This window comes from Meleagris gallopavo, chromosome Z (assembly GCF_905368555.1).
Source record: "Meleagris gallopavo chromosome Z, MGAL_WU_HG_1.1, whole genome shotgun sequence".
In the NCBI taxonomy this organism is placed as follows: domain Eukaryota; kingdom Metazoa; phylum Chordata; class Aves; order Galliformes; family Phasianidae; genus Meleagris; species Meleagris gallopavo.
Window position 1 is genome coordinate 16,905,234 of NC_139435.1, and position 15,619 is coordinate 16,920,852.

The 15,619-nt window shown below is 39.2% G+C and overlaps 1 protein-coding gene across 4 annotated transcripts in view; it reads right to left on the reverse strand.

Annotated features, from left to right (window-relative positions):
• Window positions 1-4,036: 4,036 nt before the first annotated feature.
• The window catches only part of CDC20B (cell division cycle 20B), a 35,381-nt gene continuing 23,798 nt past the window's right edge, over window positions 4,037-15,619 (reverse strand). For 3 of the 4 annotated variants that reach the window (XM_085212959.1, XM_085212960.1, XM_085212958.1), the window contains 4 exons: window positions 9,601-9,829; window positions 8,358-8,483; window positions 7,530-7,647; window positions 4,037-4,926 (listed from right to left, as the gene is read on the reverse strand). In XM_085212959.1, the coding sequence (XP_085069085.1) occupies window positions 4,799-4,926; window positions 7,530-7,647; window positions 8,358-8,483; window positions 9,601-9,829 (601 nt within the window). In that variant the 3' untranslated portion in view covers window positions 4,037-4,798. Of the gene's footprint in view, window positions 4,927-5,773; window positions 7,648-8,357; window positions 8,484-9,600; window positions 9,830-15,619 lie in introns of all 4 variants that reach the window. The other variant, XR_014880359.1, reaches the window with a different exon arrangement.

Consider the following 15,619-nt stretch of genomic DNA (forward strand, 5'->3'; position numbering starts at 1 on the left):
GGCTGCCAGTTTATGTGGTATAAATATTCCATGCCAATAATGTTTGGGATGTGCAAGATGTTTAAAGAATGCACCAAGATCAGCAACATTATATTAAAGAAAAAAAAGAATAAGAATGAGAAAAAGGGAAGAGATAGAAAAACAGCTGAAAAGCTAAGAAGTGACAGAAAGAATCTCAGCTGGAGTATCAACATAAATTGAGTGCTGTCTGCATTACAAGGGAAAAAAGAAAAAAGAAAAAAGAAATACATTCGTAGTCTGATAGAATCATTAAGGTCACTCCTATGATTCCGTAGGTTTTTTGTTTTTGCACTACAAATAGCACTTTTGCATATCAGTACTCCAGCTGAGACACCACTGCCACTGAGCAGTGGAATTTTTAAGTGCTTCAACAACTACTTGTCAAACAGCAAACAGACCTATTGTGAAAAATGTCTCTCCCCACTCTGTATTAACCGTATTGAGTATTTTCAATGCTGTGAATGCATCAAAGAGGGGGTAGTTTTATTTTGTTTCTTTGGGGTTTCTAAATTGGAAATATGTATCAAGTAAAAGAAAGCGGTCAGCATTCACAAGGTGCATAAATCTAACACAATTTTAATTAAAAAGTATCTCTTCATAATGAATAATTGAACATTAATTATAAACATATTATGGGAAAATATGGATTAAAATACAACTGTTATCACCTGATATCCAGCTACTGAGGAGGGAGAGGGCCTAGTCTACAAGATCCTTATTGAAAGTTTTGACGCTGAACAACATTTTTAATATTTTCTGTCTATAACAGATATTACACAGTCAGAACTTTTAACATTCCTGATTGTTAATTCTAAAGAGTAATTACATATGTTTAAGTTACAGACTAACACACAAACAGGTGCACAAGCACGAACAAAGGAGCACAAGTACAGAAGCAAAGCAAAGCAGAAAGGAGGATTCTTGGCCAGTGAAGACTGCATCAGTGAAACAAACAGGATAGCTGGCTCACTGACCTACTATCACCCAAAGTGGTGACTTTATTTCTGTTTTAAACACCTAGGAAATGAGTGAAACAACTGAGAATTTTTCTCTTCCCCTGTCATGCAAACTACCAAATCCTTAGTTTGGAAAGAATTGATTCTAAAATCCTTCAGAAAACAGTAACTCTTTATAATTCTCATGACAAATCTGCAGCTCATCTTCAAAACAATCAATCATCCAGGGCTATTTCTCTCTCCCCACTTATTAGTCTTACTTTATTACTTTACTTCTTGTCTAATTTTTCACTGTCCAACTTCCATTCTGCTATCGCATTTTCATCTTATTGCTTCCTCTGCCTAAGTCTGGAAGTCACAACCAGCAAAGCTGAATACAGCTCCAACACTACTGGAGGGAGCCCATGCAAGTTTAGGTAACAGAGAATCTCTAGCAATTAAGATCAATGCATCAGCTAGGTTAAGTGTGAACATCAGTTGATTGCATTTTGACATCTAGCATGCAACAATGTCTACTCACTGTGAACCAAGAAGTGAATAGGCTTATGTTTATACAGCATTAAGTAAAACGATGTAATATTTATCTGAGTAGCATCAAGTCAGATTGTGTAGCCTGAGGAGTGCATTTATGTGTAGAACAAAGGCATTTCCTAATAAGAGTTTCTATAGTCTATTTCATTGCATCACAGTCAGATAACCACTTCATTATATTGTCAGTGAAGTTTTTCCTCTTCTAAAAATGATTTTTGTTCTGATTCTGATCTTCGTCTGAAACTAGCCTGGGTCTGAACAGGAGTCAGCATCAGGCAAAATATCAGCAGGAAAAGAGAGGGATCTTTCCCATTAGCTCAACAATGGTGAGATCACCTCTGGAATGCTGTACCCAGTGCTGTCTTACACTATAGTAGTCCAATGGAGGGCCACCAAGATGATGAAGGGTGTGCAGCAATTTTCCTATGAAGTGAGAGAGCTGGGACTGCTCTTTCTAGAGAATGGAAGGCTCAGGGGATTTCACCAATGTCTATAAATATCTGAAGGAAGGGTATGAAGAGGATGAAATTGGGCTCCTTTCAGCATGCCAGTGCCAGGACAAGAGGCAATGGGCACAAACTGAAACACGAGAATTACCTTCTGAAAATCAGTATATATCTGCTTACTGCAAATAACATAGGTGATGGAGAATTGGTACAGGCTACCCAGAAATGTTGTGAGATCCTCTCCTTGGACATCTTCAAAAGCTGCTTGGACGTTGTTCTATGGACCCTGCTCTGGCAGCCCTACTTATGTAGAATTGGAGCACATAGACCCAGATGTCTTTGCCTACCTCAGCAATTCCGTGATTCTGTGAACCATAGACTAGGTATGCAGCATACAATGAGCCAAAAATACACCATGTTATAGAAGGAGGATGTCAAGATCTCACATTTTGCCCAAGCCCTCATACATTAAGATCTCAGTAAGGGCAGAATGAGGCAACTACACATGAACACTGATTGATTTTCAGCAATTGTACTCTATATGTCTGCAAGTTATTCAGCAACTATAAAGCTCAGTGAAGCAGAAGCATGCTATTCAAGTCCTCAAATTCCTATTAGCAAAGATAGATGCTAGTCATACAGAAGATACTGACTAGAAAAGGCATGTAAGTATATGTTTAATTTGACTACAGATTAAACACAGACTGGAATTTAAATATATGTTTAAATGTTTTCTCAGATGTGGTCATAAAATAGGGCTACAGTGCACACATACAGAATTTCATGGGCTACTGGCTAGTCCTGCAGAAATAAGCAACTTCTCCCTCTGTCAGATATTGTGTTAAAATACTTCTGGGGCCAATACATCTTCACAACTCAATATTGAACTTGGATAATTAAGTACTAAGCAATTCTCAATTTGAAAATAAGTGGGGTTTTTTTTGTTTTGTTTTTGCTTTATTTCAACAGATAAACATCCAGCAAAATACGCTTAACTTCAGTGTTGACTAGTTCCTTCTCCACCACAGTCCTCCACCCTCTTTTCTTTTATTTGGCAAACAACATTTATGTACCATCCAAGAACAGAAAGAATTCCTGGGACAATTCCTGAAATATACAAGTAAAGAACACCACAGAATTCCACAACTTTTCTCCCAATCAAAAGAGAGGAAATGTTTTTTTAACACTTAAAAAAAAAAACTTTAAAATTGTATAAAACACTATTTTCAATATTTAAGTTGGTATATTTTAATTATTTTAAGTTAAATAATTGGTCAAATATTACAAGATATATTAGGAGACAGGCTCAGTGTAAGCTATCTCCCATTCTTAGGCATCAGCTTCTTCACAGTAATTTCAAAATCGATGATCACTGTTCTCATTTTCTAACCTTTTCCGGAGATGACACAAGGTGACCACAGAAGGGTTAACTTGGTGGCAGATTTATTGTAAATTAGTAACTTGTCAGGTAAAAAAGATGAGTGGTCTCAACCTGCCAGACCTAAAATTAGTGATCGTGTGACTTACAAATATCAGATAAGGTTTTTAAAACGATGAGAACTAAAGACAAGAGAGTTTCACATTCACTTCCAGAGATGCCTGTACCCCTGTTAAAGTTGCTTCTCTTTTCAAGCATTTGACCAACAGCTTAATTTTCCATTGACATTGATCTACTCCCCTTATATCCCACTTTCTCACAGTTCAGCTACAGGAAAGACACTAAATACATTTCAACTGGGAAAAAACCCTAATGAGTTTCTGAACTCACAGGGCTTTTAAGACACAAATGCAAGAGTGAATCCTTGCCTCTCTTCATTCCCAATAATGAAATCAAAGTTCCAGAGACACTTATGGCTAAAATATGGCTTTGAATAGTTCTACAGAATTGTATTTGAGTAGCACCTGAAGACCAAATCTGACATCCTTTCTTAGCTGTTGACAGTACGTATGTATTTTGCAGAAAACTCCTATTAAAGTCCAAGAGGTGTGGCATTACATAAAATTCATACAAGAGTGACAGCTGCCAGATCTGTGGACACCCAGAACTAAATTGCTGCCCTTAAAGGATAAAAAACAAACTGCTGTGCTTCTCTCACTGTGCCTGTCTGGTTTATTAACAAGTTGATTACAAAACTCTGGATATTAATAGAATTATTATGCAGTTATTTGTATTTCCAAGCATCTGACAAACACAGTGAGTAGATACAAGGAAAAAATTCTAAACTCGATACATCTTATTTAGCTAATAAAGTTAATTATCATTGCTGTGACAGAAATGATGAAGAATTGTCAAGAAATCATTTATTTTTATTTAGCATCATATACCTTGCTAAGATCTCCAGAAATGTTTAGGCAGATTCAGTACTATGAGCTATGTGATATATGGAACAATCCAGTCCCTTGGACTGGTATCTACTGACCCCAGCCCTTGACTGATTCAGTGCAATTTAAACAGCCTGACATTTGGATTCCAATACAGACACTAAGACCATGTAAAATTAGAAGAATCACAGCTAAAAGCAGGACCCAAGACCTTATGTTGGCATGGGGTGGATTCCATCCATGCTTGCTAGTTTAATGAAAACAAAAATGATTTGTTATTCTTCAGAGTTAGAATTTTTTTTCCTCTAGGCTAAGTAAGACAAGCTACTAATATTTTATATAATGGACTACATGGAGAAAATTGCTTTATTCTTGAAAAAATGGCACTATCTTTTGCCATGTTTCAGTTGGAAGGAATACACATTTTGAATTGCTGAATGAGTGAAATACATAAAATCATTTGCTTTCAAGGAAAATAAGTCACAAGAATGAGCTCTAATAATCATTAGAAAAAAGAAAAACTTATTTTTTTTCATTGCTCTCTTCATACTCATGGCATTTCCACAGACAAGCTATCCCATCAGCAGCAACAGAAAAGAGCCTCCTCTGATCTGGGCTCAAGGCTATATGCAGGACTCTCCTTTTATGACCTGAAAAATAAAATACGTTAAAAAAAATGCTAAGATACATAAGAATTTTACACAGGGATTGTCAATCGCTTTTTATACCTACAACCACAACAGGTGTTCTGCCTTTACTGCACCGGGTTGATACCCTGCAAGATGTGCAAAGATAGCCTTTTGTATAGAATATTTTCATATTAAGAAAGAGCTGAAGGCAGTATTTTCCTTTAGGGATCAGGCTTTAACTTCCAGGACTGAACCACATTGAAAAGACATTTCTGTCAAAGAAGAACATGAAACCTGCACTCTTGTTTCTTCACTGCATTTATAACTAAGTCTGTGTTTGGTAATGAGTCTGACTGCTGAGCTTTCCCATCTGGCTGCTTATGCCTCGTGACACTTAGCATCTGATCCAACAATTACAAGATACTGGTTCCAGCTGCTGCATTATTATTATTAGGAAGATCTTTTAACAGTGATCCCAATGAACAATTTATTGGAATTTTACATTTGGTTTTGTCTGCAGTTGGAGAAAATTTTGGCAGCTGTAACTGAAGGCCAGAAGCTACCCTAGTCTAACAGCATAAATAATGTACACAACTCATTAACTCAGTTATACAAGTGTCTCTCACAGTAGAATCAACTGACTGAACTAAAGAAATTGTTTGATACTAAACTGAGACAATTGAGATTTGCTTCACAACTCTTACACAGACCTCCTGTGTGATTCTGCACAATGTCACTCCTAAGAAAATCCATGGGGATTTTAGGCACACGGGGGCACAGGTAACTAGATGCATTTTTACTGCAATTTACTGGCCATTAGCTTATTTGGGGGATGAGTCATTGACAATCATAAAGCTGACAAAGATACCTGAGAGAAAAAAATGAGGATTTTGAGATGTAGTGTCCCTCGTCTAAAACAGACGAGTCATATCCTGAAAAGAAGTGAAAAATTATGAAGAAAGTTTTAGGTGATCATTTTGAACAAATACAGGTGATCTGTGTTTTCAGCCTCTGCACCTGAGTTATCCATGAACACAATGGAGATGGCACTTCTCTCTCTAGCTCAAAACAGTATTATGAAGATAAGCATGTAGAGAACTGTAAGGCCTTCTGAAACTTAGGATTTATACAGTAGTACTCCATGAAGATGCAAAAGACTGCAGATCAAAAGCAAGATTCTGTTGTACTGGTGCTAAAAAAACGTCCCCCACCTAAACTTTGTGACTAGAATTTTGATATCATTATTAAATTATTTCAGCAGGTATTATTTTGAGGCTTTGATCCTTCTCAAGCTATTAAAGATTACATGATCTTTGTCAATATCAAAAACCATGAATTTACAAAGATAGCGAATTTCTTACACTCTTGTTCCATTCAGTGTCTCTAGCAGTTCTGAAGAAGGAACTGTAGATGTGGTCTTTGGACCACAACACTGATTGAAAAACTTATTACTAGTTTCAGTTGAAGAGCTGGGGGATCAGAAGAAATCAGAAAAGTCAAAATTATAAATTTCCATACTTTCTGAGTGGAGAAGGGTGGAGTTTTATATCATTGTTTGAAGATCACGCCAGGGTATTTTTCAAAGAAATTGCACATTTTGTTTTATTATGTATTTTCTTTGATAAAAACAACTTTTCTAAGTTCTAAGGGGAATACGTTTACATCCAAAATGAATCTTCTGGTAAACTGTTCTATAGTTCTAATAGAAGTGAACCAAAAATGGACTCTGCTATAAAAAGATCAGTATCAGTCAGAATTCTGTTGTAATTATGCTCAGTAATAGGCAATCTCAATTACTTAACAATGCCTGATGAACTTCATTCCTACTAAGTATTTTCAGGATATTCAGCATTTTACAGGATTCAACATCAGAATTCAGTTACATTTATTTGTTTACAGGTTCATTTAACACTGAAACAAGTAAAACTCAATGCATCAGAATGACAGCAAGCACCAGCAACAAGAAGGCTTAATAACAAACAACAGCTGGGACACTACAGCTTTATGGACTGAAACAGAACTGTAAGGAGACTACACTTCCCCTAGCTATCAGCATGGTACAAGGACAACACAAGGCACTGCACTGCTTCACAGTCAAAAGCATTCATTAACACTCAGACAGCTCTTGATAACACATGGAGATTTATCACATTCAAACTTAATTTGGAAGCTGGTACAATATCCTGGCTCAATGAGCTGCAAAACTGAAGAATCATATCTAGTTTGTGTCAGTTAGAAGGCCACCAGCCTACAATGTATTTGAAGCTAGCTGACACCAGCACACCCAGTCCAGGCCTAGTAATCCTTAGGGAGAAGTCTAAATCCACAGTCTGCACCTAGGACAGCTTTAGAAATGACAGGAAATCATCATTAGAACTTTACAGAATTTTACGGAAGAAATTTACATCATTATCTTACTAAGTCAACCTTTACGACCTCAGGCATCAAGACTTAATGAATGAATATCTGCACGTAGATAAAAATGTGTAGGTAGTGATCTTTAAGCTTTATTTTACTTAAATGTATAGTGTATGTATTTACAAAAATAAACAAACAAACAAAAAAAACTGGTCAGAGAGAAAAATGGGTAATTGAAATCTAAAACAATGAACTGAAATACTTGCCATAGAGTTCTGATGAATTGATAAGTGTTGGATGCTGCCATATTTTCATCTGATTTCCAGGAAGGCCTTGTCCAGTCATCAGTTCACTGGTTTTGGGTAACCAGAGCAATGAACAAATCTATTGCAATTTAAAATTCTATTTTAGTTGTCAGAATGAGTCAACATAGATCATTCAGGAGATCTGAAATGTTACCTAGAGCATTTGAAGAAGTTACTGAGAAATAGCCCAGCAGAATATTTACTTATTTAGAAGGATGATTTCATTTCTTGCAACACTTCAAGGTATAGCTGTCCTATAGACTAAATGCATTAATAGCCTATCAGTATGAAACCAAGGTCCTCTAAGCATATCTACAAGTTGTCACAGCTCCAGGAAAATCATCAGCTATACTGCTTTATTCCAGCTGAGAATTTATTTCTCTGTCTCCTAGTATTCTAACCCAGGAGACTGATGCTTGCCCTCTGACTCTCAGACTTCTCCCCACCCCAGCACTCTGGGTAACCGTCTTCCCCATCAGCGCTCGCTCTTCATTAGAATTTTGGCCAAAACCACTATTGCCACAAATAAAAAGATGATGAAAAGTGTCTGGCTGTGAGACTGCCTTCTTTTCAAGCATTTCTGTGTGAAGAGAAATTGTAAGTGAAATACAAACTACTTCTGATTCCAGCCCCACACTTCAGGGCCGAATGTAGCACAACTGCAAATACAGAGAAAATTCTGCTGCTCTCCTGCCCACAGAACCACCTTCAAAGTCAGTGGGAGTTTGCCAAATGAGCACAGCTATACAGGAGGAGCAGAGCCGGAGTATGCAGATATTTCATTGTCACCTGAGAATCTGTAGCTGCACTCTGAAGGAGTTTCTCACTGTTTATGTCCCAGACACGCAAAATCCCATCTTTCATTCCACCCCCTGTAGCAAGGACATTGGACTGCCAAGGACACCAGTTCATAGCCTTAAAAAAAAAAAAAAGAAAGAAATCAGACATCAGAAGGATAGTTAGCTGGAAAACAAAACTGATTTTACTTAAAAGCCCAGTTGGAAAAATGATCTGCAACAAGCACCCAGAATGTATCTCTTGCTTTTTATTCCTTACTACATCATGCTCTTCCTACCATACAGATGCAGAACATAGGATCCCAAAACTCCAATTACTGCTCCCTTTGTCATTTCCTTACATTAGCCTACACTGCCTTACTTAAGCTCATAAAATTCCAGCTTCTCTGCTCACTCTTCACAGATCACAGATTCACACCTCAGTACCAGAAGAATCCAACAGAACGCAGTTTGACTTCTGTCTAACTCAAACTATTGTAGAAGCTTGAGCAATGTGATCTATGGGACTTTAAATAAAGATAGTTTCTTTGAGGTATTTTTTCAATATGCCCAGGGCCCTGACTCTATCTGAAGAAAAGTTACAAAGAACTGATTTCCACCCGTTTCAATAATCTTCTCAGATCCTTTATCACCAATGCTTCAGGCTAGTCTCAGACTTTTCTGGGAGGATAAGCAGCTTATAAATGCTGGATTTCTCATTCTTGCTGATATCTGACCTCTCCCTCCCAGACTAGGACTTAATAAAGAATCAAAGTTGTTTCATTTCCAGTTTCTCTCTTCAGATCCTTTGCTATCAGCAATCATAACCTGAAATGGGCAGGAGAGCAAAAGAAACTTCACATTTAAAATAATTTCAGCAAAGCGAATTCCAGAGACAATTTTCTAGAATTCCAACAACAGAAAGATTCTGTATGATAATTTTTAAGCATTGTGTCACAGAACTTTTCTTTGCAGGATGGAGAGAGAGAGGAGGAAGAGGAGGTTGTAGATTTTTTGATTGGTATTATATTTGCAAAGGCCTACGAATCCAGTAGAATTTCATGATCAATCAAAGCATTAACATATTTATCTGCATCAGGAGAACTGGTATTAAAATTATCTGCATAACAATCAGGAGAGAAGAATCTAATAAAATCTAAATAAGCTGAGACAATCTGAAAAATTCCACAATAGTTTGCATCAACAACATAACTTAATGAGAATAAACATAGAATTTTTTTTCCTCCTCTATATACCTTAACTGCTGAAGAATGGGGTATGGTTTTCAGGGGCTGTGACTGCACTTTCATACCAGGATCACTGTGCCAGATATTCAGTGTACCATCACTTGACCCACTTGCGAGCAACTGATTTGTTAATGACCATTTGAGGCTGCAAATGCTTTGTTTGTTTTGGCAAAGAGTACCAACGTGATGCTGAGCCACTCGAACATCGTGGTGATGAATAGATCCTAGTCTTGAACCACTGTAATTGAGAAAAGACAGCATGTGTTCAATATTAAAGACAAGATGCTACATTGTCATCCTGAAGTTGCTTCAGTGGTTTCAGCAGCAAACCAGATCAGAGTGAAGCATGCCTGCAGAGCAACAATAGAGGGGCAACTGACAATAGAAAGTAGCAAAGCAGCTGCTCAGTACAAACCAGGCAAATTACCTACTCTCCATCACAGTTTTCATTTTCCTGAAGACATACTACAGTGTACACCACCAATCCGTACCTTGTTTAACAGTTAACCAGTTAATGTAGACTTTAACCTGTACTTCAAGAAAAGAAGTTTTGTAAAATGCATTTTACCAAGGCCAGATATTACTCCAACAAAGAGGAAGGGTAAAACTGTATTGGCCTCGGAAAGGGTTTACAAGTAGTAGTCATTAGCACTGTGTTCTTCGGTTCCCTCCCTCACCTTCTCCTCGTTTTCCTTCCACTTCCAGACTGAAAGAAAATCTGCACAAATCACCTCTACTTGTCACAGCTTATTTACCCTTTTATCTTAACACTGTTGCACTACTAACTGTTAGGAAATGGATGCATAGTTTAACCTGTCTTGAGGGACCACTCCCTCAGACTCTGCTCTCCCTTAGTTAACTTGGCCAGTTATGTCAGTTTACTAAGTAAGGCCCATTCTAGAAGCATGGCCTCTGTTACTGTTTTGATACATGCATTACTCAGCAATAGTATAATTGAGTTGAATATATTGAAAATACCTTACAGCACATTTTCTTTTCCCTGATTTTCATAGAATCATAGAACCATAGAATCATAGAATCTCAAGGGTGGGAACTATCTGAAAGATCATCTAGTCCAACTGTCCTCCCATTAACCATTTCTATCACAAGCCACTAAACCATATCTCACAGCTCCTCACCTAGACACCTCTTGAACACTGCCAGGGATGGTGACTCCACCACCTCCCTGGGCAGCCATTCCAGTGCCTGACCACTCTCTGAAAGAAAAAGTTCTTCCTTATGTCTAACCTAAACCTCCTCTGGTACAACTTGCGGCCATTTCCTTGGGTCCTGTTTGTAGCCTGGGAGAAGAGGCCAAACCCCTCCTCATCACAACCTCCCTTCAGGAAGTTGTAGAGTGCAATGAGGTCTCTCCTGAGCCTCCTCTTCTCCAGACTAAACAATCCCAGCTCCCTCAGTCACTCCTCATAAGAGCGGCTTGTGCTCCAGAGACCCCTCACCAGTTTCGTTGCCCTTCTCTGGACACGCTCCAGGGCCTCAATGTCTTTCTTGCAGTGAGGGGCCCAAAACTGAACACAGTACTTGAGGTGCGGCCTCACCAGTGGTGAGCACTGGGGGATGATCATCTCCCTGCTCCTGCTGACCACACTATTTCTAATGCAGGCCAGGATGCTGTTGGCCCTCTTGGCCACTTGGGCACACTGTTGGCTTATGTTCATCTGAGCATCAACCAACAGGTTCCTTTCCTCTTCACAGTCATCCAGCCACTCAGCACCAAGCCTATAGCGCTGCATGGGGTTGTTGTGGCCAAAGTGCAGGACCCAGCACTTGGCCTTGTTGAACCTCATCCCATTCACCTCAACCCAGCGATCCAGCTTATCTAGATCCCTCTGTAGGGCCTCCCTACCCTCAGGCAGATCAACACCACCTCCCAATTTGGTGTCATCTGCAAACTTACTGAGGGTACACTCAATCCCTTCATCTAGGTCATCAATAAAGATATACATGATAGGCCCCAGTACTGACCTGCGGGGGACACCACTTGTAACAGGTCACCAGCTGGTCTTAACTCCATTAACCACTGCCCTCTGGGCACGACCCTCTAGCCAGTTTCTCACCCAAAGAAGAGTATACCTATCCAGGCCATGGGCAGCCAGTTTCCTCAGGAGAATACTTTGAGAGACCGTGTCAAAGGCTTTGCTGAAGTCTAGGTAGACTACAGCTACAGTCCTTCCCTCATCTACCGGTCACCCAGTCATAGAAGGAGATGAGGTTGGTCAAACATGGTCTGCCTTTCATGAACCCGTGCTGGCTGGGCCTGATCCCCTGGACACCATGACACACACTGGAAATTGACTGTTCCACCTATTCTTATGGCACTGAGATAATCAACAACCTCTATACATATTTTCACAGAATCATAAAATCATAGAATCCTTAAGAGTTGGAAGGGATCTTTAAAAGTCATTTAGTCCAACTTCCCAGCAATGAACAGGAACACCTACAGCTAGATGAGGTTGCTCAGAGCCTGGTCCAGACTGACCTTGAATGTCTCCAAGGATGAGGCATCCACCACCTCTTTGGACAGCCTGTTCCAGTGCATCACCATCCTTACCGTAAAAAATTTAATAATATCTCTTATGTCCAATCTAAATCTTCCCTCTTTCAGTTTGATACCATTTTCCCTTGTCCATTAACAACAGACGATTTTAAAGTGTCTTTCTTACAACTCCGTTTAGATACTGAAAGGCCACTATCAACCAGGTCTCCCCAGGGTTTTCTCTTCTGCAGGTTAAACAGCCCCAGATATCTCAGCTTGTACTACAGGGGAGATGTGCCATCCCATGGATCATTTTTTTTGTGTGGCCCTCCTCTGGACACACTCCAACTGTGGAGTCACTATGTCTCTCCTGTACTGAGGACTCCACATCTGGATGCAGTACTCCACATGTGGTCTCCCCACTGCAGAGTAGATGGGCAGGTTCACCTCCCTTGCCCTGCTGGCCACCCTTCTATCAATGCAGCCCAGAATAAGTTGGCTTTCTGAGCTGCGAGGGCACACTGTTGGCTCATCTCCAGCTTGCCATCCACTAGTACTCCCAAGCCCTTTTCGGCAGGGCTGTGCTTCATCTTCACATCCCCCAGCCTGTATTAGGGTATCTGAGTAACTGAGAAATAAGTATCTCACATTGCTGCAATAGATTTATTTAAGGCTATGTTGATTGGAGACTTTCCCACACAGTTTCTTAAAGAATCTTCAGATACAAATTGATTAATTTGGAAAATCTAAAAACACATACATTAAGTGATTGATTGCAAGAAAGGTCATTCAATTTGCTTAAACTACGGACTTCTCAAATTCCTGAAGGCCACAAAAATTAGTAAGATTCCAACCAAGCAGTTCACCAGTGAATATTAAGCACATCTTTATGGAAAATAACTAGGAAGATACACATCATTATGTGCATGTCATGGTTTTATGTTTTTTGGTTTTCAGTATTCTGCTTCAAAACACTATGCAGTGTACTGGAAATTAAAGTGTTAATGCTCCAATTCCAGGTACCTATCCCTATACATTATAGAAGTCATGGGATCTGGCCCTTCCAGGCGGGGTGGTCTCTTACTGCCTGGAGGGTGCTTTCCTAGCCGTTCCAAGCTTTTCAGGTTTGACTTGGTCTCAGGGACTCTCTCTCTCCTATCTTATTTGATTTATTAGTCTCAATTTCAATTAGATTGTATTATATTGTGTTGTCTTGCATTCCGATATTGTAGTTAGTAAAGTAAGTTTTCCTCTGTAGATCGTTGCCGCTGTTTTTTTTTCCTTCCTTCCTTCCCATTTGTGGGGTCAGGGCGACGGAAGGGGGAGGCAGGGGCCTACTGCCCCGCTGTCATTGGCATAGATCGATCTAGTTAACTCCATGACAGTGTATTATATGCAGAGGCATCAACGTTTGCCTTCTGAAAAATGATGCAGATTTCTACTCCAAAATAATAAGCAAAAAATCTAACCAACAAAAATGGACTGAATTGCCAGTGTTCACACATGAAGAGATGAATAAGTGTGAAAGACCTTGGCTCCAGAGAATAATCTTTGAAAAGAAAGGTTTTTGTTTGCTAAATTAGGAAGAGCATGGCCAGCAGGTCGAGGGAGGTGATCCTCCCCCTCTACTCTGCCCTGGTATGGCCTCATCTGGAGTACTGTGTCCAGTTCTGGGCTCCCCAGTACAAAAAAGACAGGGATCTCTTGGAAAGAGTCCAGCAGAGGGACACAAAGATGGTGAAGGGCCTGGAGCATCTCCCCTTTGAAGAAAGACTGAGTGAACTGGGTCCGTTTAGGCTTGAGAAAAGAAGACTGAAAGGGGACCTGATCCAGGTCTAAATATCTAAGGTGTGGGGGGCAGAGTGGCGAGGCCAGACTCTTTTCAGCAGTATGTGGAGACAGGACAAGGGGAAATGGCCAGAAACTGCAGCATAGGAAGTTCTGCACAAATGTGCACAAGAACTTCTTTATGGGAGGTTGACGAAGCACTGGAACAGGCTGCCCAGGGAGGTTGTGGAGTCTCCTTCTCTGGAGATACTCAAGACCCGATGGACACCTACTTGTGTGACCTGGTGTAGGGAACCTGCTTTGGCAGGGGATTGGACTCAATGATCCCTTCCAATCACGACGATTCTGTGATTCTGTGAAGTCAATATTGTTTTCTTTTGACACAAAATATTTCATCTATTTTGCTAAATACAAATAGAACCAATTAAAAAACTCAGACAAATTAATTTGCTGTACTGAAATGTATTTAGACATCCACGAGGTTTTGTCATCAGTCTCTTTTTAACTATAGGAATTAGTATGTTATTCCAAAGTATCAAAGTATCAACTTATAGTGAAGTTTCCTGTAAGTAGCTGATTTTATTTTAGTAGCAATGAACATTAACTCTATTTTTTTCTGATTATACAGATAGCTTAACTGTGTAGTAATTAATTGGCTAGTATTAAACCTAGCAAGAGAAATAAATGTCATCTGAATTTAATCTATGAACAAAAAGTGTAGTTCACAGTTTCATGTTGAATTTTATAATCAATTTCTATTCAGAAGGATTTGTAATGTAAGTTTCTATTGCTTTCACTTCTTTGGCTAAGCTGAAATGCAAACTGAAACTAATACTGACTGTGATAAGGTTATGCCAACCAGATGCTGAAGATGTGTATTTGTAATGTAATTCACAGACATTCTGCAAGAGCCATAGCATTTTATTAACTGTTGATCAGTTGCTAACGTTGAATCTTACTCTGCCTAGCACATCCAACAGAATCAAAAGCCACAACATCCTGTGAAACAGAACTACCTCTGGCGATCTCATCAAGATTTTCATTTTGAGATTAACAATATAATCAGTCAATGCTGGGTGTAATTTCTGTTTAAGTAAAACAAAAGACTATCACATTATTTTAAAATAGGATACACATCCTTTATAAACAAGTTTTCCCTCGCATTCTTCAAGCCTAAGACAAAGATCTGAACTGGAAATGAGAGAGAGAAAAAAAGAACAAAACACAAAATTGGATGCTTTATCCTTCTCATGAATCTGCATATTGAAATGATGTCCAAATATAAAATATTCACCCTTGGCAGGGCAAAAGGCAACCATTTTGATCCTTCCTCAAAATAGGATTCAGGTTGTGGCTAGCACTGAACTGGCTTTTCCTCACAGATACACTGCTAGAGAACAGTGTAACTCTAAGAACTGTGCTTTGCCATGCATCTGAAAAGTAAATAGAAAGTCAGCCTAAGCTACATGTCCTCTCCCCAGCACTGAGTAAGCTATCATTTTTGGAATCTGGACCGACTGGAAATAATACCATTTAAAGCTCAAATTTTCCAAAAAACCACAACCATGTGCTCCACATCCTATAGAAATTCTAGAAGCAGAGGCAGATTTCTTAAGAAATGTAAAAACAGAGACTAAAGAGCCAGGCTAAATTCCATTTGGTTGCTTTCCTGACAAAAAGAATACCTACATATTGCTTCTGTGGTTGCTGGTAAAAAATAAAGCATTTTTAACCAAAACC